The sequence below is a fragment of the Brachionichthys hirsutus genome, chromosome 9 (assembly GCF_040956055.1).
Source record: "Brachionichthys hirsutus isolate HB-005 chromosome 9, CSIRO-AGI_Bhir_v1, whole genome shotgun sequence".
Classification (NCBI taxonomy): Eukaryota; Metazoa; Chordata; class Actinopteri; order Lophiiformes; family Brachionichthyidae; genus Brachionichthys; species Brachionichthys hirsutus.
In genome coordinates, this window is record NC_090905.1 from 11,950,287 (window position 1) to 11,977,172 (window position 26,886).

At 44.7% G+C, this 26,886-nt stretch overlaps 5 protein-coding genes across 6 annotated transcripts in view; 2 read left to right on the forward strand and 3 right to left on the reverse strand.

The window, feature by feature from the left end:
* Positions 1-420: 420 nt before the first annotated feature.
* Positions 421-17,175, forward strand: cyfip1 (cytoplasmic FMR1 interacting protein 1). Its single transcript, XM_068743523.1, has 30 exons — positions 421-537; positions 1,001-1,090; positions 1,544-1,621; positions 1,884-1,985; positions 2,070-2,251; positions 2,799-2,895; positions 3,146-3,274; positions 3,363-3,467; positions 3,692-3,783; positions 4,497-4,614; positions 4,757-4,879; positions 5,559-5,684; positions 5,765-5,931; positions 6,271-6,418; positions 6,727-6,880; positions 6,974-7,130; positions 7,894-7,990; positions 8,291-8,367; positions 8,959-9,067; positions 9,143-9,262; positions 9,345-9,544; positions 9,842-9,929; positions 14,017-14,160; positions 14,288-14,378; positions 14,579-14,709; positions 14,826-14,898; positions 16,159-16,253; positions 16,330-16,568; positions 16,653-16,800; positions 17,011-17,175. Exons 1-30 carry the CDS (start codon positions 421-423, stop codon positions 17,173-17,175), a joined length of 3,762 nt encoding a protein of 1,253 aa, XP_068599624.1.
* On the reverse strand, positions 10,764-11,372 carry LOC137899865 (fibronectin type III domain-containing protein 9). The gene has a single exon (XM_068743915.1). The coding sequence runs from the start codon at positions 11,370-11,372 to the stop codon at positions 10,764-10,766; it is 609 nt and encodes a 202-aa protein (XP_068600016.1).
* An 822-nt stretch (positions 17,176-17,997) lies between the features above and the next one.
* Positions 17,998-20,944, reverse strand: nipa2 (NIPA magnesium transporter 2). 2 transcript variants are annotated; one of them, XM_068743525.1, is made up of 6 exons: positions 20,838-20,944; positions 20,012-20,242; positions 19,397-19,453; positions 19,107-19,197; positions 18,840-19,000; positions 17,998-18,651 (listed from the first exon to the last, which is right to left on the reverse strand). In XM_068743525.1, the coding sequence occupies exons 2-6, from the start codon at positions 20,148-20,150 to the stop codon at positions 18,005-18,007; spliced, it is 1,095 nt and encodes a 364-aa protein (XP_068599626.1). In that variant the 5' UTR covers positions 20,151-20,242; positions 20,838-20,944; the 3' UTR covers positions 17,998-18,004. The 2 variants fall into 2 exon arrangements, with proteins under 2 accessions (XP_068599626.1, XP_068599625.1); XM_068743524.1 differs by lacking the exon at positions 20,838-20,944 and adding an exon at positions 20,336-20,419.
* A 1,211-nt stretch (positions 20,945-22,155) lies between these two features.
* On the reverse strand, positions 22,156-24,037 carry nipa1 (NIPA magnesium transporter 1). The gene is made up of 5 exons (XM_068743589.1): positions 23,908-24,037; positions 23,753-23,800; positions 23,545-23,635; positions 22,818-22,978; positions 22,156-22,649 (listed from the first exon to the last, which is right to left on the reverse strand). Exons 1-5 carry the CDS (start codon positions 24,035-24,037, stop codon positions 22,156-22,158), a joined length of 924 nt encoding a protein of 307 aa, XP_068599690.1.
* Positions 24,038-25,194: 1,157 nt separating this feature from the next.
* The window catches only part of herc2 (HECT and RLD domain containing E3 ubiquitin protein ligase 2), a 39,205-nt gene continuing 37,513 nt past the window's right edge, over positions 25,195-26,886 (forward strand). The window contains exons 1-2 of the mRNA XM_068743835.1: positions 25,195-25,282; positions 26,425-26,532. Coding sequence (XP_068599936.1) covers positions 26,461-26,532 — 72 coding nt within the window. The 5' untranslated portion in view covers positions 25,195-25,282; positions 26,425-26,460. The remainder of the gene's footprint in view (positions 25,283-26,424; positions 26,533-26,886) is intronic.

Consider the following 26,886-nt stretch of genomic DNA (forward strand, 5'->3'; position numbering starts at 1 on the left):
AATTTACTGTGTGAAGAACAAAACATGAATTTCACACAAAATAATAATGAAAATCAATCAATCAATGTGACTTTTACTGAGGCCAGTTCAGAAATGTGCAGCTTCACCTTTGCCACTGTCAAATCACTTTTGCAACAAAGTCTGCCATAACAATGGTGTGGAAATGTAACCATGGTAACTTAAGATGGATTGTTTATATGTAAATTTAGGGCCTCTGAGACCCAGACATTGAACTGATTACTGAACTTGTACTTACTAGGCTTGATGCTTGTTCCTCTAAGTTCCTCTACTGCAGATTTCGGGGTTGTTTTAGGGCCGTCTTGTTATGATGCCAGTTGTAATGAGCTTGTGTTCCACAGTGCAGAGGCCATAATTTACCAGACAAAAGTTGTAAGTGTTTTTTTTGTCGTTTTTAGCAACATGACGTCCACAGTGACACTGGAGGATGCTCTCTCCAACGTGGACCTGCTGGAGGAGCTGCCCCTCCCGGATCAGCAGCCATGCATCGAGCCCCTCCCGTCCTCGGTCATGTACCAGGTCAGTGCTGACTTTGTTGCGTTTCCACGTCGTCTAATCGTCTGTGCTGTCGGATGATTGACACACAGTGACCTGCCCAGTCGGAGAATCAGTGGATCAATCTGGAGGCTGCAAGTCAACGCGGTGTATAAGATGTATTTAAAATAGATGGATAGAAACATTGTAGCAACAGTTTAATTCAAATAAAACGCTGTTTGATCCACAGTTGAGTCCCATAACGTTTGCCCTTCTGTTAAAAGTTGGCAGTTTAATAGTTTAGTGTAGGTTTGGAGCCGTCGCCTGCATCGACCATAAATGTGTCTCTTTCCTGGAAAGGCCTAGAAATCAGTATAGAAAATGCGTGTAAATCTGTAAAATCTGTGTGGGGGAATCCTTTTCTTGAGGGACATTAAACATCAGTGTAGAATATGTTACATGCCTAACATTTGTTTTTTTTTAATCATGATTTCCCATATTCCCGCAGCCGAACTTCAACACCAACTTCGAGGACCGAAATGCATTTGTCACCGGCATTGCCAGATACATCGAGCAGGCCACCGTCCACTCCAGCATGGTAAAGCAGCAGGGCCACAAATCCAGAGAGGCACTGTATAAGCACCGATTCGAGCCTTTCTTTAATCTCAGTAATGCACGAATAAAAGATGAAGAGCGCAGCCGAATGGGATTGAAGCTTTGCTGGAAACCAGATCTGTTTTGGGACCTGCCTGTCCCGCCGGAGTCCGGTATTGTTCGCTCATAGAGTCCAGGCCCACGACCGCATGGCTTCTTGGCATCTTTCAACAGGAATCGTGGGGCTTTGTGTTTAAATAATGAGCGATAAATGTTCTGCATCTGATATAAACAGCACTTTGTACGGAGGCAGGCTGGTGCACGTCCTGCAATCAATGGTGCGGCCCTGGTGTTCTGTGTGTTTGTCTTTGGTCATACTTTGGGACAATGAGCTCTTATTCCTTTTAGGTGATCTTGAGTCATCGATATGAATGAATTGCTCTGTTTGTTGAATTAGAATGAGATGTTGGAGGAGGGGCAGGAGTATGCCATCATGCTCTACACCTGGAGGAGCTGCTCGCGTGCAATACCACAGGTACTGTGCTCATATTAAACTGCATCAATGGTCCAGTCACGTCGGCAAACGGCTATTGACTAGTCTCACTGTAGGACGAATGTCTGTGTTTTTATTTCAATTTGGACGTGTGCAGCACGAAACGGCAAGCCCAGGAAACAACCTCCATTAAAATCAGTAATTCAACGAATGTTGACGTCCTGATCTTAAATGATAGCGCAGGGAACAAATGCCTCATGAGGTGCCACTTTTTTTTAAACGACCGCTTGTCTTTGTGTCTCAGGTGAAGTGCAACGAGCAGCCAAACAGAGTGGAGATCTACGAGAAGACGGTGGAGGTTTTGGAGCCTGAAGTCACCAAGCTGATGAATTTCATGTACTTCCAGGTAATTCACACTCGCCAGCGACTCTCCTTCACTGTCTGCTGTGTTTAGCATGTTTTAAAAACCGAAATAATTTCTCTCCTGCAGCGTACCGCCATCGACCGCTTCTGTGGAGAAGTCCGCCGCTTGTGCCACACCGAGCGCAGGAAGGACTTTGTGTCCGAGGCGTACCTGCTGACCCTCGGGAAGTTCATCAACATGTTCGCTGTGCTGGACGAGCTGAAGAACATGAAATGCAGCGTCAAGAACGACCACTCTGCTTACAAACGGTGCTCAGAAACATGATCAGTCGTGCATTCACACGTCAAATTACTGCAACCACCACTAGATGGCAGCATCACCCAGCTGCCGTGAAGACCAAGCTGTTGTTCGCCTAGTAGTCCTAGCAGCAGACCACACGTTTGAGTATTTAAAATAAAAAAATAAAAAAAGACTTGTTTTGATGCCCAGATTTTCTGTATATGAATGGGCAGAGACTGACTGTCAGCATAGCAGCGCTTTGCTTTTGTTTTTTTCTATAGTTTCTGTCTCATGTTCTACCATAAGGACAGTGACATGTGACACAAATGTTTATTAGCAGTTCACAGTTCCTGTTTTTTGTTGTTTTTATGGCTGCACAGAAAAGCATTTGGGATATAAACCATGACAATGAATTTCTCCCTTGCAATCTCTGAATTAATTTGATTCTGAACAAAACCTTTCCTGTAATTTCTAAGTGAAATTAAGTGCAAGTCGTGCTGCATTTAAAATATGGGCAATCGTGTCTGTGTGTCGATTCAACCCGGTCGGTAAAATAGTTTTCTTGCATTTCCCCAGAGCTGCACAGTTCCTGAGGAAAATGTCTGAGCCCTCGTCCATCCAGGAGTCTCAGACTTTATCCATGTTTCTGGCAAACCACAACAAAATCACTCAGGTCAGTCCAACATGCATCATGACGTTCATTCAGGGTTATTGACTATAATTGAGATGTTTGTGATTATGGATTTTAAATCAGAACAACAACTGCAGCAAATACACAGCATCTGACATTTGACTTTAAAAATTGATGATTTTAAAACGGTTTCCCCTGCAGATTAACTGTCCTTCATTTTACTTGTGAAATGAATAAAGCATGAGGAATTAATTGACTGAATATTTAATATCTATTCTGTTCTGTGTGCTAGTCTTTGCAGCAGCAACTGGAAGTGATTAATGGGTATGAGGAACTGCTGGCTGACATTGTCAACCTGTGTGTCGATCACTACGAGAACAAGATGTATCTCACTCCCAATGAGAAACACATGCTGCTCAAAGTAGGTGAAATCCTGCATCTGGATTGGGAATGCCTCTCATTTAATAATAAAAAACAAAACAAATGCTGGAACATTGTTTATTTCCTAGGTAATGGGGTTTGGCTTGTACCTTATGGATGGAAACAGCAGTAACATCTACAAACTAGATGCAAAGAAGAGAATCAACCTGTCCAGGATCGACAAGTTTTTCAAGGTACGGATGCATATCCACAAAGCATAAATACTCTTATTCCGCTGGGTTGCATTGTATTAACCCCCAGTTTTAGTTTCATTTCTTGACATATTCAACTTCTGTTCTGCTGTATTTGGACATTTTCCACAACAGCTGCAGAGCTCCCTCTTTTCCATTCCAGTTTCCAGTACTTGCTCTGTTTTATATAGTGTTGAATATGCCAACTGCGTTCTGTGTGATCACAGCAACTCCAGGTGGTCCCGCTGTTCGGTGACATGCAGATCGAGCTCTCCCGGTACATCAAGACCAGTGCTCACTTTGAAGAGAACAAATCCAGGTCAGAGGAACCGGATGGGCTTCTGAATTAGGGCCAGGAAAGCTAAAATCATTATGTGAAACTAAGGATCAACACTAATATGGAATGTGCCAGTATGAAGATGTAAAGAGAGGTGTACAGTTGATAGTCAGAATGCTTGCCTGTATCTGCAGCTGTAACACTGGCAAAACTCAATTTATTGTTGAACTGTTTCTTCATAATGGAATATTTTGACCCCCCCCCCCCTTCAGAATGAGTGCTAGTTTAACATTTTATCGCGTGTCATTTATTTATTTAGTAAAAATAATGTCATTGTCGGGATGAAATTATAATTCACCTAATATTTCGTTCTGCACTTTGCCGCCAGCCTTATCGTGTGTGACGTCCATGCTAACATGCTAATGGGAAGGGTTAAATCATCAAAACTATATTTGAAAATGTACACATATTCATGTTAGCATTTAGCTGACTAAATAACAGCGACTAAGTTTAGTCTCACAGAACCGGCCGGCTGCTAGTGTTTGTGCTTAAATCACAAGTTATACTGATTCTAGAATAAATATTACTCAGTTATCAATAGTGTTTGTGTTGTTGTTGTTGTTTTGTATTGTGTTTCTCTGGTGCATGTTACACAAAGCTACAGTGCAGTCAGTTTATCCTGTGGGGTGCTTCTGTGGTTTTCTGTGTCTGCCTGTCTTTGTTCTTAATAAGAACACTTTCCTTTCACACCATAGGTGGGCTTGCACGTCTATATCCAGCAGCCCGCAGTACAACATCTGCGAGCAGATGATCCAGATCCGTGAGGACCACATGCGTTTCATCTCTGAGCTGGCTCGCTACAGCAACAGTGAGGTTAGTGTGGCGTTCCGCGGGGATTGTGTATTAGATTGCCTTTGAATAGCAGCAGTCTACAGTGCATGAATGACATGCACACTATTGCTTCATACGTGAGGGCATGCAGTGTTCAGTTTGCTGTATGTTGACATCTGCGCAGGTCGTGACTGGATCAGGACGTCAGGAGGCCCGAAAGACTGATGCAGAGTACAGGAAGTTGTTTGACCTGGCCCTGCAGGGCATGCAGCTGCTCTCCCAGTGGAGTGCTCACGTCATGGAAGTGGTGAGGAAGCACATAGACATATTTTATACTGTATTGGACACTGCCCATGCTTGTCTTGGAGATAATGGTCTAGCCACAATCCATATTAATAAATTGAGTGTCAGAGATTAAAGCATGCAGCATACGTAATTTGATTGATGTGCATGATTGGGATTATTGTCTAGATTTCTAAAATACAACTTTAGAGGAAGGGTTAATGTTATTTGAGTCACGCTAATTTGTGCCTGGTCCTCCCACAGCTGTTTTTATCTGATCAATTTTATTATCATTTTATATTTAAGAAGTTAGTAACATTACCATGGTTACAGCATTGTGTGTAGAAATAGTCTGGAAACTGCAGGTCAGTCCTTTCTGAGAGCTTCTGGGCTTTGAATGCTAAATAAAGTTAAGTAGAAATAAATATTTTTGTGTTTATACATTTTGAATTTAACCAACTTTTGCTTGTAAATTGTAAAACTACTTGTGAACACTTAATATATTTATGTAAATAAATGTTGAACAGCATTATATTAAAGTAATTCATGTTTCTGATGAACATTTACTGAGAGTTTTTGTTGTGCTCTAGAATCTATTTAGTTATTCTTTTGATTTTAATGACAATATCTACACAATGAATAGCACATTAACTGATGTGACGTTCTGGTCACCTGTTTTATTAACTTTGTGACTTTCCCCTCAGTACTCCTGGAAACTGGTTCATCCAACTGACAAGTACTCCAACAAGGAGTGCCCAGACAACGCTGAGGAGTACGAGCGAGCCACCAGATACAACTACACAAGCGAGGAGAAGTTTGCCCTTGTGGAGGTCAGTTGTGGCTTCACACCACAGACGCGGTTTGATCTGCTAGAAGCCTTGTCACCAGTTAAATGCTGTGTTTTTGCCAGGTGATGGCAATGATAAAGGGACTGCAGGTGCTGATGGGACGCATGGAGAGCGTGTTCAACCACGCCATCCGACACACCATCTACTCCGCCCTGCAGGACTTTGCTCAAGTCTCTCTGCGTGACCCCCTGAGACAGGCCATCAAGAAGAAGAAAAACGTTATCCAGAGGTCTGTCAGAGTTACTGGAGCAGTCGCAGCTCTTTTTAGAAAAACAACTCAACGAATCCATATTTACGATATTTTTCAAATTATAAAACGGTGTTCTTTTAAGCGCATATAATAACATGTATTTAACAGATATTTATAGTTATCCACTGAGTCCACATTGACAGGGGTCATTTCGTTTCTGTTCAACATAAAGCCTGTTAATCCAGTATCATGAATGTATCTGTAAAACCTTTTTTTTTTTTGTTACCATATTAACATCTTAAATTTGGAAATGGAGGTCTTCCTGCAGATATCCCAGTGCCTAACCATTGTGATTTTTGGATTGTACTCTCACTACAGCGTCCTCCAGGCCATTCGGAAGACTGTATGTGACTGGGAGACCGGCCGGGAGCCGCACAACGACCCCGCCCTCCGCGGAGAGAAAGATCCCAAGGGTGGCTTTGACATCAAGGTTCCTCGTCGTGCTGTGGGGCCCTCCAGTACACAGGTTGTGCCTCCACACCTTTGCTGTTAAGCTCACTCGAAACCAGTCCTGTCAGCCTGTGTCTGTCCCATTACAACCAGTCCTGTCGGCCTGTCTGTCCCATTACAACCGGTCCTGTTGGCCTGTCTGTCCCATTACAACCAGTCCTGTCGGCCTGTGTCTGTCCCAGTGTAACCAGCCTCCTCAGTCTCTTTCCTCATCAGAGTTTCTATAGACTTGAGAGCTGATTACTGTAACATGTAATAGAATTGTAATTGCATTAATGTGCATGAACATACATGGGTGATGAGTGAGGGTCTCTGTCTGTGCAGCTCTATATGGTGAGGACGATGCTGGAGTCTCTCATTGCAGACAAAAGTGGCTCCAAGAAGACACTGCGCAGCAGTCTGGAGGGCCCCACCATCCTGGACATCGAGAAGTTCCACCGCGAATCCTTCTTCTACACGCATCTGCTGAACTTCAGTGGTGAGACCGACGGAACGGTTTGACCCAGTAGTGCTCCAGAGCCCTTAAACACAGCTGCTGCATGCTTCTCATTGAGTCCGTCTCGCTCTGCAGAGACCTTGCAGCATTGCTGTGACCTGTCCCAGCTGTGGTTCAGGGAGTTCTTCCTGGAGCTCACGATGGGCCGGAGGATCCAGTTCCCCATTGAGATGTCCATGCCGTGGATCCTGACCGACCACATCCTGGAGACGAAGGAAGCCTCCATGATGGAGTAGGGACAGAAATGTGTTGCTTTTATTTGACAGTAAAAGAGTCACTCTAACAGTTTCACTTGAATATATTTTTTATCTGGAGACGTTTTGTCCAGGTTTTTCAGGCGTGTTTGAGGAAACTGATGCCTTTTATATTTTAGAAGCTCATTTTGGAATAATGATAGGTTTCAGCATTCAAAGCAGCAACTACGGTTTTAGAAATCTAGTTTCCAGTGACGATCAAGAGGAGTGTTTTCTATTTGGAGGCACTGGGATAGTGACTGTCTTTAATGATGATGAATATATTTATTAGATAGAATGTTAGAGTACAAGTACAGTAGCATTTATTACAGTACAAATACAGTCAAACATCCTGTCTAAGAGGAGCATGTTTCCGTTGAAAGTCCTTAGTATATAACCCTATGTGACCCTGTGTAAAATCCTAAAAAGGGATTACGTCTAAATGTTTCTGTGTCTGTTAAATCTTTGCTGCAGGATTACGGTGATATGTGGCAGATTTTACATAATCCATTAAGCATGTCAGCTGGCACGAATCAGCCGGGCTGGAATTCCTTTAAGTGTGTGACCAAAATGACCAAAAGATTCTGCATTTTAACAAAATAAATATTTGTTTTTGAAAGTGATTGTGTCTGGAACCAGAATAAATTCACCTTCCCGATATTTAAGGGACACTTTTGCAGATCTATTAGCATGCAAAGCCCATAGTTGGAGTAGTCTTTATGTTTGACTCCATGATAAAATGTATTTTTTAAATCCTTTCAGGTATGTGCTGTACCCCCTGGATTTGTACAACGACAGCGCGAACTACGCCCTGACCAAATTCAAGAAGCAGTTCCTCTATGACGAGATAGAAGCTGAGGTAACGAAACATTTCTTTCATCTGATGGATGATTGGATGCGATGTAGAAACAAAAGAATTACAATCTTTCCATAAAATCTACATTCAAATTCCATGCATTTATTCTCCACATCTGCACTTGGACCCGGTTTATGCACCGTTATGGTCCATTTCTGGTCATTATGTAACCATGACAGAAAGGTTTGCATGTGCAGTTCATGCCGATGACAAACTTGTTTTAGTTGCCTCTCTGTTGAAATGGGTGTCACAGAGCAAAGCCTGTATTCTCAAACATATTTCTTTGAAACGCTTGTTTTTCAGGTGAACTTGTGCTTCGATCAGTTTGTCTACAAGCTGGCTGATCAGATATTTGCTTACTATAAGATTCTGGCAGGAAGGTGGGTGATTTTCATAATTCAGGCTCCTTTTTCATGTGTATTTTATATTATTCCAGTATAACTTGTGTTGCAATGCAATCATTCCCAATCTGAGCCTATCCCAGCTGTCATTGGCTGAGAGGTGTGGTGCAGGCCGGATAAGATGCCTGTTTATTACAGGGCCGTGTAGAAAGACCAAAAATCAAACGACCGGTAATTTAGAGTTGCCAATTCATTTCTACTGCAAGTTTCTGGTGGAAGGAGGAATCTGGAGAACCCATAGGGAACCCACCGGGGAGAACATGCATACTGCACACAGAGAAGTCTCAGGTCCTGCCGGGCTGCCTGATTAAACATTATATATTTTTTGATTAGCTTAATATGCATTAAAAATAAGTAGCAGAAATTGTAAAGTTACCGGTAATGTATTTATTGAAGTTTTTGACAGCAAGATAGTTAAAATTGTAAGTTACAGTTACATAATGAAAAATGATGCATTAAAAGCACGGAATCCGGGCGATGTGGTAGTACGTCAGACATAAACGAAAACACAGGATCACACGTTTAACTAAAAGTACGCTGACCCGCTGTCTGTCCATCTGAATCCGTCAGTCTTCTTCTGGACAAACGTTTGCGAGCAGACTGCAAGAGTCAAGGGGCCAACATTCCCTGGCCGCCCTCCAACCGCTATGAGACCCTCCTGAAGCAGCGCCACGTCCAGGTATCGAATCAAGCCTCCATGCTTCATTGGATTGGTCATGTTGTGTCTGCCGTACTAACTGCTGATGAACCTCAGCTTCTAGGCCGCTCCATTGATCTGAACAGGCTAATCACTCAGAGGGTTTCAGCTGCCCTTTACAAATCCCTCGAGCTGGCCATCAACCGCTTTGAGAGTGAGGACCTGACCTCCATCATGGTAGGAACCTTTATCCCTTTGAATAAATAATCATCTCTGCACCACGCTTGTGGACTAATCTTCTGTGCTTATTTGGTTAAAGGAACTGGAGGGTCTTCTGGACATCAACCGTTTGACACACAAGCTCCTGAGCAAGTTCTTGACGCTGGACAGCTTGGACGCCATGTTCCGCGAGGCCAACCACAATGTGTCGGCCCCCTACGGACGGATAACGCTGCACGTCTTCTGGGAGCTCAATTATGATTTCTTACCCAACTACTGCTACAACGGCTCCACCAACAGGTTGGCGTGTAGTGATCAGCTGTTAGTTACACGTGCTAAACTTAGTTAAACTTAACTCTGGCATTACAAAAAGACTTTTGGTTACAGGGCTATGAAACCAAACATGACTTTCCTCCCAACACTTTGTGAAAGATCTTTCACAAAAATCCTAAATAAAGCTCTTCCTTTTTGAACATTTATGTACAGCAGCACTTCACACAACTGAGTGTTCAAACGTCCTGTGGTCTGTTGCCATGCAACACACGCTGGGGTTGTACTACACACGTGATGCGTGACGTGTTTGTCTTGTGCCGTCAGGTTTGTGCGTACGATCCTGCCCTTCTCTCAGGAGTTCCAGAGGGACAAACCACCCAACGCACAGCCGCATTACCTGTATGGGTCGAAGGTCAGTAGACTCATTATCCACAGCGATTCAAAACCTGAATGCTGATTTGCATCGGGTCAGGGTGAAAGCGTTGCATCCAAACGGTGAATACAGCCAAGTCAGCAGGCTGACGCTTGGATAAAACAAACGCAACCGTCACTCAGCCCACAGTCGGTAATCACATTTCTGTTTCAGACTAGCAACACAGTCAGTTAAACGTCCTGCCGGATTTATTTGAGCCGAGAGGAGCTATTTAATAGTTAAATAATCCATTACCTCTCAGTTAATCCTTTATTTTGAGCTTTCAGTTTCATGGGACACATCTCGTCAGTGTAAATATGTATTTTCTTCTTTACTTGCAGTTCTCTGTTTCCGTTTAGATTGTTTTTGTGGGTTTGGTTTTGAATCTCTAAACGGCACAAACCGTTAGATTGAATGTGTGTTTTCACAGCTTTGGATCTCAGTAGGAGTTTATCAGTGAATAACAATACATCTGCATTAGTGTTTCTTCCATGATCACATACTACATCATCAAACCACCTTCGTTTTCATTGACTTCATCCGGAGCTGCTGTAAATGCGTAGAAAGACAAACAGATTTAGTGCCTTTCATTCAGAAAATGAATAAACTTTCAAACATCACCTCATCCATTAAAAGTTCTGCCATGATTGTGACAGATAGATTGTCCTCTCTTGTTTTCGTTGTTTATTGCTGGACGCATCAAAGCACAAACTAATTAATTCAAGATCCAAAATAATCAGATATTGTTTTGCGTGTCCCAACCGCCGTAGATTTGTAGATAATATACTTGGCGGGAATTCAAAACTTGGCTGTGATGACCTTAATCCAGTTGATTCATGCTGGCTCTGTGCCACACAGCTTAGGGAGCGTCCTCAGCTCATGGTTCTGGGTAATTACGTGGCTGGTGGTCTGCCTCGAGAGGATGGGCCGCTGCACGATGGTGGCGTGTTTGACGGCGTCTTCGCCGTTGCCTCTGGGAGAGTACAGGCGTCTGTCTTGGTGGATGGCGCTGGCGGACACGCGAGTGGGGACCGAGCAGAAGTTGTGAAGGCATCCCCACAGCAGAATGCCGGCAATGACCAAGAGCAAGATGCAGCACGTCAGCCAGACGCCCATGGCGAGCTCCCAGCCGCCCCTGTCGTGACCCTCACCACTATCGCTCAGAGTGCTGAACACCTGGCACTGATCCCGCACCGGATTGGCTGCCTGGCAGGTCACGCACAGGAAGTATCCGGTCTGAGGGAGGAGGTTGGCCAGGTGTGTGCTGGTCTGGCTGACGGGGATGCGCTCCTCATGCATGAAGCTCTTGCGCTTGTAGCCCGTCAGGATGTTGTTCCAGTTCGGGTCGTACATGACGCTGTAGAAGGTGTCCAGGCAGGCGGGGGCCGAGGGCCAGCTCACTCTGGCTGACGTGGCGGATACGTTGTAGACCACGATGCCCATAATGTAGTCTGTCTGCTGCTCTCTTAGAGATGATCAAGTTTCCCTCGGTTGTTGCAGTCGATGAATGAAACGCTGCACTGCAAAAATAAAAAAAAATAAAAAAAGAATTTAATATCTCACCTACTGGTACACAAATATTTCCTGAAGAAGCAGAGACCGCCTGCCCATCCCGCACCCATAGCAGGATAACAAACGGGAAAGTAAGCGTTGCGTGAGACCTTATCTGGAACAAACTGCGGCGCTGGTAGGGAGGTGAGCGTATGTCCAGATGTTCAGCAAATTACATAATGCAAGAGGCTCGTCTGTCCTGTTCAGTCACCTGTTACATGACAGGCGATGGTGGGGCAAACGCACTGGTCCGGCTTTAACAGCACGGTCGCTGGCTTTAGCTTTGAGTTCAACTTTTTAATATTCATAGAAACGTGGACCCCCACCCCCCCAAAAATAAAAACAACTAAAACTGAATGGTCTTGAATTAAAAACAAAGAATACAATTTGCTCGAAGTGCTCGCTTTACCTCCTTCCGCTTGAACGGATGCAGTGTGTGGTGCTCATTGGGAGCGAGACTCACAATAAACGGTCTAATTGGGTTTTTAGTGGACTTTCATAATAAACTACAATCTCTAAATACTAGTTTTTAAGTCATTTAAATGACAACCAAGGCCACCAAACTGGCAACTGACTTTTATAGTACGTCCCTGTAGAGATTAATGATGCTTGTTTATGCATCCTTCATAAGATGCCTTCAGTAACCCTGTCATCGTAGCAATGACGTAAAAACCACCATCCATAGGGCAGACTCACCTGAAACACACATGCTGATCACGCCAGTCTGCTGGGCCTGAGGTTCTGGTTCTGCTGCTGGTTCTGCTGCTGGTTCTGCTGCTGTGCTCCCGCTATTCGGCGATTTGAGCATCTGTTCAGCTGCGGCCGGATCCAGAGGTCTGAGGCTGGGCACGGCTTGATTTTTGTAAACCTCAGGGATGGACCAGAGATTTATGCGTCCTTATCTGCTGCTGGCGCGCTAGTGGCAGCGCTGCTGGATTAGAGCAGCGGATTTAACTCTGTGTCGACAGAGGAGAGAAAGAGAAGGATCCAAATCGGAGTAGAAACTGTTTTAGGGTTTTGTTTTCATTTCTGTTCCAATTTGTCTTCTCACTTATCTGCAGAAATGCTTGGTGATCTAGGTAATTGACCCCCCCCCCCCCCCAGCCCCTCTATGAACTATTTGGTCTTTGCCCTGGTTTCTTGAAATCTGTGATGGGAGAGCTGAAATGTTACGTCTGGCCGGTCCATCTGTGCGACCGTTTATTCAGCAGCAGAGTCTGGTATTTTCCAGATTGCCATGGAATCTCACGGTCTCCGGAGGATGATTCATTATGCTGGGGGGGGGGGGGGGCGGGGGGGGGCGGCCATCTGACACAGATGTTCCTTACAAGCAGATATTTTCACTTGTCTGCAGAAATATGTTTAACACCAACGGGATAATTTCTGTGAAACTTACCCTTGCCATCTTTAATGCGCCATGAGTTCTCCTTTAGCGCCACCCACAGGCTGAACTGTGAACTCTGCGCACCAACTGTCCCAAAGTCCGTCATGGGGGAGAGCTTTAAATTCCGGGTTGCAGTGTTTATTGATTATTTCCTGAGTAACAGCTGGCTTTGTAATTCTTGGTCTGGTCGGTGTGGAAGTAGACGCCGATTGGTTGGTTCAGCAGTTTGGTCCGGACTGAACAGCCTTGGCTCTCGTACAGACATTCGTGGTCCTCTGAAGGTGAATCCTATTAACTTAACGACCCTTTGCCATTACTAGTTTGCCAAACTCTTCATTTATTAACTATATTGTGTAAAAAGCTCAAGATGAACCCAATGACAGTTTTTCGTGGTTCTCAGAGGATGAATCTGAATGAATATAGTTGTCCTAACTTCCCCCCCCCCCTTGCACCTCAGTTTTACTTTTTTGTTTACTAGTGTATTGCACGGTAACATTATCCGGTAGGTTTGAACGCTCCCCAGGAAACTCAAAAACCCATTTGCATGACTGGAGTGCAAAGCATCTGAACCACTGTCGGGTGACTCCCACCTCCCTGGGGTGGGGGCCTACAGCCCATGGGTGAAACCTGTATGACCGGTTTCAGTGACTCTCGGTATGACTCAACGACTCCCGCTAACTTAGTGGGAGTCCTGGATGAGGGGTGAAGCGTCTCCAATCTTATCTTACAACTCCAGTCGACTTGATTAAACGCAGATCTACGCGGACCTGAAGACTGACACTCTCCAGATGTTACAGCATTTAGCCTCACACGGTCTTTAGCACAGCTGGCGTTGTCTTCTGTGGTACGAGTCTCTGAATTCTACTCAGAATGCTACCAATGTATCCTGTCAGAGTTCTGATAAGTTCCTGTTCCCTTTAACCTTCCGTGTTTGCGTGTTTAAAATCTCCCCGCAATAGCCACAAATACACCAGAGGGAGCGGCGATTACTCTTGCGTTACTTTTTTGTAAATAATGAAAGCTCCGATTTAAACAAAGTTTTATACGATTGAATGAGATGCGTTGCATGATCTGCCTTTCAAACGCTCATGCTCTTTCTCCTGCGTCATGGATGATAAAGGCGTAACATCGTTCTTCTTCTGCTGAATGTAGACTCTGAACATGGCGTACAGCAGCATTTATGGCGCCTACAGGAATTTTGTGGGTCCGCCACACATCAAGGTCATGTGCAGACTTCTGGGATACCAGGGCATCGCTGTGGTTATGGAGGAGCTCCTGAAGGTGGTCAAGAGCCTGGTGAGTAGGACTAGTTTTTCAGTAAAGGGGTACGACATACGTACTTGTTACTTAGGAGGCGGTCCGATCTTCATTGTTTCCTCTGAGTACTTCACTGTTGTGTAACGCCGTTGTTCTCTTTGTATAGCTTCAGGGCACCATAATGCAGTACGTGAAGACCCTAATGGAGGTGATGCCAAAGATCTGCAGACTACCTCGACACGAGTATGGATCCCCAGGTAATTAGCCATGCAGTGTGCGCTGACTGAGACTGATCAGTGACCAGTCAGGTGGACAAAGGTAAAACTCACAAAAGTATACACAAACTGTGTTCTTGACAAAATTAGCTGTGCCGCACAGTCAGCGGTACCAATTCTGTGGCCAAACGGTGCGTCCGGTATGGAACACGGTGGGAGACGAGGTGCTCTGGTTGTTTCAGGTATCCTGGAGTTCTTTCACCATCAGCTGAAGGACATTGTTGAGTATGCTGAGCTCAAGACGGTGTGCTTCCAGAACCTGAGGGAAGTGGGCAACGCCATTCTGTTCTGTCTGCTGAGCGAGCAGAGTCTGGTACGGGCCTCAGCTGGAACTATATGATTGTTATATCGTTGTTCAGGATACTGTTCAAATGTGTTTTCTTTTCCTTGAATGCAGATGTATTGTGACTTTACTGTTCTTTCTCACAGTCCCAAGAAGAAGTGTGTGATTTGCTGCATGCTGCACCCTTCCAGAACATTCTTCCAAGAGTCCACGTCAAAGGTGAATGCATGCAAGAACTTGCAGCTCATTTAAAGGTGGTGTTGTGCGTGTGAATTGAAGGACGTGGCTGGCAGTCATTTAGAGAAATGACTCTTCATGTTATTATTAGGAGGGCTTGTCGACTTGCAACCTATGCAGCTTACGGCAGTTTGACTTTACGACCGCACTGGTCTGTTTTCTTTGTCTGTTTACGAGACGTTTTAACGACATACAGGAAAGCGAGCGAATTGCGTGTACGGCGGTTTCACTCACAATGTCTCCCGAGAGGAAACTGTCTCTTTCTACTCCTGATTTACAGAATCGTGACACGGCGTAATATACTTACATTATTTAACATGGGCCGATTTACGACAAAACCCTTGGAACCAATTGTGGTCGTAAAATCGAAGACCCCCTGTATTATTATTATTTAAATGAGGGCCAGCACTTTCGTTTCATTTTTATCCTATGACCCACTTTCTTTGTTTCTGATTGTCGTTGCATGACGATGATGACTTAGTTAAAGTTCATCTCCGTCTGTCGAGGGAGGGGGAAGATATTCTAGAAGGACTTACAAAAACATTCCGACCACAAAGGTTTACATGAGAGCACCAGTATTTGAATTTAAAGTTAAACAACCGGTTACCACCATCACCACTGCTACTCCCAAAGCTGCGATGAGGGACTTTAATCCCTATTAAAGAAAGGGACGGCGAAGAATAACTAGAATAATTACTACCGAAGACAGTGATTGGGAAACGGCTCGAGAGACGTACAAACACACACTTGATATACCGATCTTTATCTTTAAATTGACTGTTGCTGCTATCCTGGTGCAGCGGCTTCCACGTTTATCCAAGGCGCTGCGCCTCGAGTTAAATCCAGCTTCAAGTATTGTGTGCGACAAAACTATACATTTAGCAAGAAGCATGAGTGAACATTTGAGGAAGAATCACAATCCGTCGGGCCTCTTCTCTCTCTGTGGCTTTCTGCTGACGAGCTACTCATCAGAGTTCCGTGTTTTGATGAGGCTGTCGTGCTAGAATGTAGCTTCACATGTTAGCCCACTAAAGTAGACAATTATTTACAGTACTTTTAAATACTGCGTGTCCAGCACAGATACAACAGTTTGTTAATCATGCGTTGACACTTTTGTGATGTGACTGTAAAGGATTAAATTCTCCTGATTGACTATTCTGTTGCCAATTTTGGATCAAGCAAACCGGTTCAGATTTTTTTGTAAATACATTTATTAGTTATTAAAACTTTCTTCTTCCTCAGAGGGGGAGCGCCTCGATGCTAAGATGAAGCGCCTTGAAGCCAAATATACAGCCCTGCATATGGTTCCGCTGATAGAGCGCCTTGGAACCCCACAGGTAGCCGCCGGTCCCGCCGCTACCAATGAATGTGTTGAAGCCCAAAGCGTCTGAGAACTTCTCTCTCTTCCGTTAGCAAATTGCTATCACTCGTGAGGGCGACCTCCTGACCAAAGAGAGGCTGTGCTGCGGCTTGTCCATGTTCGAGGTCATCCTCACCCGTGTGCGCGGCTTCTTGGAAGACAGCATCTGGCGTGGACCGCTGCCGAGCAACGGTGTGATGCATGTGGACGAGTGCGTGGAGTTCCACCGTCTCTGGAGCGCCATGCAGTTTGTGTACTGCATCCCTGTGGGAGCCCACGAGTTCACGGTGGAGTGAGTATGGCGCCACGTTGGCAAGCTCGTGTGATTAGAGGTGCTGCAAGCTTAATTCGCCGCACCTCACGTCCTGTTTTCCAGGCAGTGCTTCGGGGACGGCCTCCACTGGGCCGGCTGCATGATCATCGCTCTCCTCGGACAGCACAGGCGCTTCGACATCCTCGACTTCAGCTACCACCTGCTCAAGGTGCAGAAGCACGACGGCAAGGACGAGGTCATCAAGAGCGTGGTGAGTTCAAGACGCTGATGATCAGAAGATTCCGTCGCACAGAACAGCAGAACACGCTGGAGAGGCGGCGGCGGCGGGTTTATCATCTTTGGTCGTTATGCCGACTGCACCCAGAAAGCTCGTTTGTTCTTACAAGCTGCTTAGCCAAGGCGTGACCAAACACTTTGTGATCATAATCGTATCTTCGATCGTTTATATTCTCTTCTTTAGCAACTGAAAAAGATGGTAGACAGAATCCGCAAGTTCCAAGTCATCAACAATGAGATTTTCGCCATCCTGAACAAGTACATGAAGTCCGGAGACGGAGAGAACATGCCGGTGGAGCACGTCCGATGCTTCCAGCCACCGATACACCAGTCGCTCGCCAGCAGCTGAGGACCAGCGTGAGCTTCCAAACACTGTCAGCATTACCAGAGTATCCACAAACGCTCATTTACTTCACCCAGGCAGGACCATTAGATGTCAGGAAGTAGGGCCTCATTTGACAACCATTATTATTTTTTTTGTATTCACTTGTGCCTTATCAGAAATGAATAGATCTTTCCAAAGTTTGTAATAACTGTTTTATACTTGCAGAAATCTATGCTATAGATCAGGGAAGGGAAATTAGTTTTTAACAGATGAGTATTTAAGACCTGCAGTGGTGAAATATTAGCGTTGAACAGCAGCTTATTTTCCAGGGGTTGGAGCAATGTTGTCTCTTTACTGTCGAACAAGCATGCAATATATTTTAAACGAAATTGAAAAGTAACGGTTTCTTACCTGCAATCATTTATTCACTGTGCCTTGTTTCAACGTTTTAATCATTTTAATTCAATAAATATGTAACAAATCTGTTGGTTTATCTTGTGAGCTTTTCAGGTCAACGTTACAAAAGTTCAGGATGACGTCCAACAAAGATGCTACTTTCAAGTATCACGAAAAACAAAATCAAACTGTCCATGTCAGTCAGCAGGACGCCGTAGAATATATTAAACATTTGATTTATAGAACGTTAAATCAGTGCATGAATATGTATACACATAGCAAAACATTTCTTATAAAATTTATATTTACAGTGCTTCAGGAAAGAAATTAACTTCTGATTAATGGAATATGATCAGGTCATAGTGAACGGTAAGGCAAATAAAAAGCACGATCCACCGGTCCGCCCCCTTCCAGCTGATTGTCTGGTTTCTTATTAGTATAGGGGTGAGGGGGTTCCTTACTGATCCAGTGAGGAAGTCATCGCCCCATTCCTTCGAGAGATGCTGTCGAAAGGCGATCCCATTTCCCTGTCCTCCACATCCTCAGACAGCAGCTCATAGGAGCCGGGGAACCCCATGCCATTGGCAGTCGGAACGGCCCGCTCTTCCTTCCTCATGGACACGGCGAGAGCAGCCAAGCTAACGCTAACGTCTTTGAAGGCATGGAGCAAGAAAATGCCCACGATGATGGTGAGGAAGCCGCTGAGGGTTCCGATCACATCGTCCGTGCCCATGTGCTCCCATTCCTTGAACAGGATGGCGGAGCAAGTGAGCACCGACGTGGTGAAGAAGACGTAATAGATGGGAGTCACCAGGGAGGTGTTGAAGATATCCAGGGCCTTGTTCAGGTAGTTGATCTGAGTGCTCACGCAGGCCACCAGACCCAAAAGCAAGATCCAGCCCAGCGGATTGCTCGCAACATTTTCCCCTGCGATGGCTTCCTTGATGGCAATTCCCAGTCCTTTGACGCAGGACACTGACAGCGCCCCGATTACTGAGCAGATGGTGATGTACACCAGGATGTTAGTCTGACCGCGGCGCGGACCCACGACGAAGATGAAGATGAGAGCCACAATGATGACCAAAGTGGCAAAGATGACAAACCCTAAGAAAGAGAGGTACACGTGGGGTTAATTAGGCGATCAATGAAGAATTATGGTTAGAACAAATCCAGCGTTTGGTCTTCAGCTAAAATTACACATTTTATAAAGAATAATTATTTCATGTATCTATCTTCTGAACCTTGGTCAAAGAACGGAAGCATTTTTATGAAGCTATAACATTTTCCTGTACCTGGGTCGACCAGCTTCTTGGACATGTGCTCGAGGCTGTTGATCTCCTCTTCCTGCGGAGCGTGAATTACCATAGTGGTGGAGCCCAGAATGCTAAGCAGGCATCCAAGCTTCCCGTGCAGGTTTAACCGCTCCGTCAGGAAGTATGACGACAGCACGGCACTGCAGAGGCAATTCATCGTCAACTGCAACGTCTTCGAACCGAAAATGCATGCATACAAACATAAAAAAAAAAAAAAATTCAAGACATTCCGGATGTTATCTGTACCTGACGAGCACGCTAAGGGCTCCCAGCGGGGTGACCAGCGTGGCAGGAGCAAAAGCATACGCTGCGAAGTTTGCTGCTTCACCAGCTCCCACTGTAACAGACGAAGCCACCGCAGATTAGCTGCGTTGTCATGACAGGCTAAGAACTACTAGCGTTTGAGGTTTGTGTGCGTTGCAACAACTTTAATTACAAAGAGCATGCAAAATTCATACAGCGGTTAGCCAAACTGGTTTTTATCTCAACATTAATTAGCTCCATTTGTGCTTCACCTGCAGAGCGTCGTTACTTACTTGACAGTAAGCCAGCCCACCACAGCCATTCTTTCAGATACGCATGACCGCCCTGCCCTGACAAGCAAAGGAATTAACATTTTAGCATTTAAACATGATTTGCAACTTTATCATGACCACAATTAAGTAGGGGCATTGGTGCCGGGGTAAAGGACAGGGGAAATTAACTTAATGTGCACTCGGTGGTAGAAAGAAAGAAAGCCTTTGACTGTCGTTATGTTACACACTTTTTACACTGCAAACGCACAACGAAAATGCATTTACACCGGGCTCCTCGAAACAACCGCACGCATGTATATGCATTGGGGCCCTAGCATGCGGAGAGGGAATAGGGTGAGGGCGCCGCCACGATCGGCGCACCTGGAGCAGTTGGGGGGTGGAGGGACGGTGCCTTGCTCAAGGGCACCTCGGCAGTGCTCTGGAGGCAGACTGGCCCCTCCCCTTGATAAGTGGGAGTGCTGATAACTCGACACACACCGACATTCAAAAGCGTGGCTAAGTGAAGTTTGACACAAGTCGATTGTCAAGTATTCCACAAACAGACCAGGGAGTGCCTGAGCTCTGCCGACAATCTCCGGAGGACTGTCCCATTACGGACCGACACAAAGGCAGTACCTGCCCGCGTCGAGCCCTTCCTCGCCAGTCTCAGAAGGCCCTTCTTCTTGAGGATAAAACTGCCCCCGATGAAGATGCTGGAGCTGATGGCTAATCCCAGACCGATGTAGAAATCATACTTTCCTCTGTCCTGACCCATATCGAGGCTGGTTATGTTGTTGCGGTCGCTCACATTGACGGGCCAACAATAGAGATGCTGCCCAAAGCGACAGTTCCGGTTAGCAACGACACCTGGGAGAAGGAGCATATGGAAGAGAACAAAAAACAGAACGCATCAGCTGTGAGAGAAAGGGTCACACCAAGCGCAGCGACGCGGCGACTCACCATTTTCACAGGCGATGCTGCAATAAGAAGTTTGATTCGACGCTGAGAAAGAATCCATCTATCTACTTTTACCGCTCCCCGGTCCCATACTAACGCACAAGGGACCGCTGACAAGCCGATCGATTGTTTTGGGTGTTGCACATGAAGGATCTTTGAGTGACTGCCCTCTCTGTCAACATCCTTTTGAAAGAAAGGAATCCAGGAAGTGTCGCGGCTCCCAACAACTCTGCGACCAGCTAGCATGAAGTCGCGCCGAACAGCCTGCTAAACGACTGGTCCGATTATTAAATGTGACCACAAGCATCCTTAGAACCAAAGACGCGACGCGACGGTGCCACCGAGTTGTGTCATGATTAGCTTATAAGCGTTGACCGTCCGGAACGCAGTGTTAGCTTACATTAGCGATGCGGCTAATTGGTTGGCTTATCGGGAAATCAGCTAGCATTTCGTAAGAGCACAGGTTGTTCGCGAGGTTTCAGGAGCTACAATGAGAGTTACATACCGACTCAAAGTTGGCTGATTCCTCCAGAAAAAAATCACGCAGCAGCGAGATGTTAGCTAAAAGCTAGCCTGCGTCCTGGCTGTGGTTTAGCATAGCACATTCCTTTCTCCACGTTCGAGCAGTCCCCACGCCGTTCGGCTTCGCTGTCGCACTGCGAGGCTCTTCTTCTCTTTAATAACGACGTGACCTTTGGACTGAGCGCCCTCTGCCGGCTGAAGTGCGGTGTCACAGGCATACAGCCTTTGATGATGATGAATATATTTATTAGATAGAATGTTAGAGTACAAGTACAGTCACACAGTAGCATGTATTACAGTACAAATAACGTCAAACACCCTGTCTAAGAGGAGCATTTCAAAAAAGCCCTTGCGGGCTTGTTTCCGTTGAAAGTCCTTCGTACATAATTTTTGCCAAAAACATACGTTAAACATGCATTTCTTTAGGGACAAGAAGGTCACAGGTTCAAATCCGACGGGCTTTTTGTGGAGTTTGCATGTTCTCCCAGTGTCTGCGTGGGTTCTCTGCAGGTTCTCTTGCTTCCTCCCACCACCAAAAACATGCAAATTAGGCGTATTGTTTACATGTGTGTGTGTGTGTGTGATTGTCTCCTAGCTGTAATGGTGGTTTATTTCTCATCGATCTGCCAGTACAACAAATGCTCAGCAAAGCCAGCACAAACAGTACCAGAAATGAGCGTAAACATAAAAACAACAAACAGAATCCAAATCTTGTTTAAATCTCACGTGTGACCGGAAACATGCACAACCCAACCCAAAGGGCTAGAAGCCAAAGAACAAAAGGCTCTACAACAGTTTCACAAATGTATTGACACAAATCAGTGATAGTTGAGTGATAGCGCATTAAATATATGTGCTTAAAAAATATATTTTTTAAGCACAGTAAATAAGCCGATGTGTCGAGGATTCCACCCCAATGCAGTCTGTAATTGGGAGAATACTGGAGGCTAACACTTTACATTGGAAGTAAACAGAATGATTTCAGTTCCTATTAAACAATTACTACCTGTGTTTTGTAAGGTTCTTTTTTAGTATTTGAAATAGACACATATACACATATAGCGTGTTTGGAGTGTGCTGTTTAAACGCAATGAGAGGTAGTTGCAGTCTGGCAACAACTGCATTCATAAAAACTAACCAAATATAAGAAGGAATGATTATTATTACTAAATCTTATAAAACATTGTGAAATTCAATTCAAGTAAAATGTTGAGTGCAGTTACAGCTATACTATTGTTTAAAATGGCATCGTCTCCTCATCAGAACTTCAGCATTGCACAAAACTCATGAAGGGATATTAATCAGTCTGTCTTCTTCTTCCACGTAATCGAAGCCTCTTGAGAAACGCGGAGTAAGACCACCCCAACACACACTGTTGCCAGACCACAAAGCATGGCGAGGCTGTCGGTTAAAGTCAGCGCTGTCCACTCCTTGAAGACGATAGCAGAACCAAGAATGGCGGTGGATGTGAACGTCACATAGTAAATGGCTTCGAATGTGCTGGAGCTGAAATGCTCCAGGGCCTTGTTGATGAAGAAAAACTGCGTTAGAATGCTGAGAGCCAGCGTTCCCAGCAGGCCCACGAAGAGAGCAAGGGCTCTGCTGCTTGAGGGCCCTTCTCCAAAGGCGTCTCGTGTGACCAGGCCAAGTGCTTTACTGCTGGGAACGGTGAAACCTCCCAAGAGGGAACATATGGCAGCGTAGACCATTATGTTTGACGTGCCATGCGCTGGAGCGATCCACACAATTAGTATGAGCAGCAACAGGACCACCGAGACGGCATAAAGCACAACGGCTGCAGGGCGACAAAAGAGATGATATTGTCATTTATAAACAGATTATATTGGTTTCACTGACATGAAAGCACTTCTAATGATTAGTTCCTCCTTAACAATTCTGGAGGACACGTTTATCAATTACTGGAATGAATTAAAGGCAGGAACACAAAAATGGCCTTTGTCACCTGGGTCTGACAGCCTCTCTTCTAACTCCAGTCTCGATGTTACGGCCTGTGCTTTAGGGGCGTGGATGATCAGCACGGTGGAGCCACAGCAGCACAATACACAGCCAAGCTTCCCCAGAGCATTTAAATGCTCCTTCAAGATCCACGAGGACAGCACAGCCCTGCATCACACAAGAGCGTCTTGTTGTTAGATGAATGGAGCAGTTCAGGGTCCTGAAAAGGGTTAATAGTGTACAAAATCTGGACAACGTACACATTGAGATTAAAGCAGGAGGGGATGGCTGATCGCTCCAGTGGTTCATACATATTTAAATAGTTTTAATGGTAACAATAGGCAACAAACCTGCCTGATCAGCAACTGTATGTTCAGACTCAGATTTAGTTCAGGCTCTAATTTAGAGTAGAGCTACCCACGAAGCTGCATGAAAATGACCAGGAGTGTTTTTATTTAAATAACTGGCACACCGCAGTACGGTGGTGCAGTGGTCAGTGCTGTTGCCCTCACAGCAAGAAGGTCTCAGGTTCAGGGGGGGCCTTTCTGTGAGGAGTTTGTATGTTCTCCCCGTGTCCGCGCAGGTCGTCTCCGGGTTCCAAAGAAGATGAATGAATGAACTGGCATGCAGATGACGATGCAAAACAATTATCTGTAATTTAGCTATAAGGACATTGTGCTGCTTTATAACATTTTAGTTACTTTCAATAATCCCCAGTCCACAATCTTACTTACCCAAATAAGACTCCCAGTGCTCCCAGTGGTGCCACCATCACCGCAGGGGCCACATTGTATGCCAAGAAATTGCCAATTTGGCCAACAACCACTAAAAAAAGATTATTATGCATTCATGAAAAATAATGTTAATATTATAATACGGAAAAAAGGACATGATATGGTTTCTATTGTTCAATCCACAGGCGATAGATGGCGCTGTACTCACTGGACGCCGTGCCGGTCCACCACACCGCATCCGTGAGGTACGAGCCGCCTGCAAATACAGCGGAAAGTCATGGCCTTGCGACGCTTTACCTGCCTTAATGATACGAAAGACACTGCATGACATGATGAAGGCTGCATGCCCCATCCCGTGTCTACCTCTGTCACGGGATCGGAGTATTCCCTTTTTGTGAAGCACAAACGTCGACCCATTGATGAAACTTGATATTACTGCTATCACTACCCCGCCCGTGGGCGATGCGCCGCCGCGCACGGCGTCCACAGACATCAATAAATCTGGCTGTTGATCGACAAGTTACATTACAGAGCCTCAGACCAACTTCGTAGTTTGAATTAGGAAGTGTAGAAGTGCGCATGTGCAGCACCTTTGCACCCGAAGGCGCATGATGTTTGCTGGTAGTGAAAGTATTTCATGCGTCTGAGCAAACACACAAACTCCCTGAGCAGTCCATCGGACAACACCATAATAATACATTTTATTTTAAACGCACTTTACATTTGAAAGCAAATCTCAAAGTACACAATAGTATAAAAATAAATAACATAAAAACAAGTGATAAAAATCAACAAATAAAACAGATAAAATGAACAAGCAAAGGGTGTGTGTACTGTGGTCCAGCGAGAGTCCTGGAACTCCGATTCCAATGGCGTCTATTAGCTGCGTAAAAACATGTGAATCTCATCATTAGCCGGAGCAGCCAGTCACCGGACACTCACTGACTCTGTGGGAAATAGCACGGAATGAATGTTTACGTGTTTATGTTATTTTCCATTTAGGTTGGATTTTCTTTGTGTGCGCAACGTAGATTTTCGCCGCACGAAGACCGTATCAGCTGTGCGTAATTACGCACGAGCGCACCTTAGAGGGAACGTTGGTCTGGGGCCTCTAAGCAGAAAATAAATTATAATTTCTTGACAATGTCAGTAACATAAATATGACTATCCCATCGTTCTTTACGTGGGATCAAGGCTTTTTTTTAAAATACCGGTACAGTCTAATGGTGTCATAGACGTCTGCTGGTGATGTCAACAAATAATCAAAATTATTATTATTTTGTTACATTCGTCCTAAATTCGTTTTCGTGTATTGAATTAGATGATAAAACATCCATTTTGAGGAATTCGTTTGTTAATGAAATACAGCGTATACTGTGCGGAACGTCATTTGAAATAAAATGCGAAACACCGCCACCTACCGGTGTGCTTCTTTCGTTGCGGGTCAACCTATGTCCCGCCTCGAATGAAAAAGGAGTGCATATATTATATCACCGGTCAGCGCGAGCGGGCGGAGAAGAAGTATAGGCCAATGAATCAGCCTGCATTGCAAGCCGTCCCTCGCCGGGCTGCTGTAGCGCACGATCGATCGCTTAGATCTCGCCGTTCTGTCTACGTAATTTGTTTCCATGCCTCGTGCCCCAGCCTGTGATCTGTCAATCAAGGCTATTATGAACCTTTCATCAACGCAGCAGCGAAGCAGCTGAGGGGACGAGAATAGCTTGAGAAGAGCCCGCAGGTAATTTAGACATTTGCTATCACAATTGACGTGGTCACGCTGACACGGAATCTTGTTGTTCATCGTTGTCGGAATTATTAAAGCTAGCGTTAGCCAGCTAATGCTATGTTTTGTATTAGCTGTCTAGGAGGCTAAGAAGTTAGCTTTAGCTGCGAAGCTAAGGTGAGAATCGCAGCAGCTGGGTGCTGCCTTACTACGTACGGAACGGATGCTGCGTTGCAAGCGTCCGACTCAGTTATTGTAGATGATAACCGTGTTATAACCAGCTAGCTTCACGCAGAAGGTGCCCTTGTTAGCATTTAATGCTACGATATTCTGCCTGGCTAGAGATTTGTGCGTAAACTCACGTTAAATCAATGGATAGTAATGCAGTGTCTACTACAGTGTCATTGTGCTATTTTATTTTTGGGTTATATTTGGATGGGACTGGCTGGTTACCAGTTTGAAGTAGTGTTATGTTTTGACTGAAAAACATTATCCTTGTTACATTAGTCTATTAAATTGAAGGTAAAACACCAATTCTGGGGTCCCAATACTAGAGAGGATTGATTTATTTGACTCCAGACATGAATGAATCATCGGAGCTAAAACAGTTCCATTAATCTCAGTTCTGGCTCATCCAGCCAGTTATTGCTATATTCACACTTTTGGCCTTGATGCACACTTCCACTCTTTTCTCAATTTAATGTATTAATTGTTTAATATAATTGATTTAGAGTTTTGTTTCACATGTGTTTATCTGAACTCTAATTTTCTGACTGATTGTGTTTGTTAAAGTCGGGTATTGCAGCACCGAAGATCCATCCCCGTCCTCATTTAACCAGTTTTTCAGAAACTGGTTAAATGACCGAGGCTTAGACTGACAATTAGTTTGCTCCGGACTAGCAAAGTTTTCCAGGATGTTTCCATTGTAACTCAACTTAAACCACATTGAAATTGCTTTATGGAACTGAATTAAGTAAAAATAAGACAAACTAACCAGTTTATTTGATTAAAATTATGAAACCAAGCCCCTGGAGAGGAGTTTGCTAATGTTGACCCCCTCATTTATGTCAGACATTATTAGCTGACTCTTCATGTAATTTTTGTCTACTTTGTTCATCTTCTGTCATAATAACTCCTCTCATGCCTTTATCATGCAGGTTGGCTGCTCTGCAGCCAGGAGAGGCGATGGGAAGATGCCTTCTCAGTCTTTCACACTTGATGCTCAGCTGAGATTTCATGACAAATGGTTGAAGATTGACTTACAGGTATGTGAGGAGTGAGACGTATGACAATTATTGCTTCTTTAAATTAAGATGACAGCATGCATTTGTATTTATTTATTTCAGATTGGATACAAATGAAATTCTATTTGATGGTATTTTTTGTATAAATATTTTATTTTGCTGCATTCATCCCACTACATCTTCTCTGTGGGTTTTTTTCATCTGGTTATTGCTGATCAAATACACGTGAACAATGAGTAAACCGAACAACAATGGCCATATAGGTTTTAATTAGCAGACGTGTCGGATCAAAGACAATGCTGTTCTGCACCATCGTTCAGGCCTCTTGTTCAGATTATTGTTGTTTCCTGTATTGTTGGGTTTTCTGAGTTGTAG

Bases quoted from the DNA above. Each gene is read 5' to 3' on its own strand.
- cyfip1 (XM_068743523.1), top strand. From the start codon at position 421: ATGACGTCCACAGTGACACTGGAGGATGCTCTCTCCAACGTGGACCTG. The intron at 3,275-3,362 runs GTAGGTGAAATC...TTTATTTCCTAG, and splicing joins AGAAACACATGCTGCTCAAA to GTAATGGGGTTTGGCTTGTA. The intron at 9,930-14,016 runs GTCAGTAGACTC...TGCTGAATGTAG, and splicing joins ATTACCTGTATGGGTCGAAG to ACTCTGAACATGGCGTACAG.
- LOC137899865 (XM_068743915.1), bottom strand. From the start codon at position 11,372: ATGGGCATCGTGGTCTACAACGTATCCGCCACGTCAGCCAGAGTGAGC.
- nipa2 (XM_068743524.1), bottom strand. From the start codon at position 20,393: ATGGATTCTTTCTCAGCGTCGAATCAAACTTCTTATTGCAGCATCGCC. The intron at 20,243-20,335 runs GTGAGTCGCCGC...TCCTTCTCCCAG, and splicing joins CAGCATCGCCTGTGAAAATG to GTGTCGTTGCTAACCGGAAC. The intron at 19,001-19,106 runs GTACAGATAACA...TTGCCTCTGCAG, and splicing joins GCCCTTAGCGTGCTCGTCAG to TGCCGTGCTGTCGTCATACT.
- nipa1 (XM_068743589.1), bottom strand. From the start codon at position 24,037: ATGTCTGTGGACGCCGTGCGCGGCGGCGCATCGCCCACGGGCGGGGTA. The intron at 23,801-23,907 runs GTAGACACGGGA...CTGTATTTGCAG, and splicing joins ACTCCGATCCCGTGACAGAG to GCGGCTCGTACCTCACGGAT. The intron at 22,979-23,544 runs GTAAGTAAGATT...TGTGTGATGCAG, and splicing joins GCACTGGGAGTCTTATTTGG to GGCTGTGCTGTCCTCGTGGA.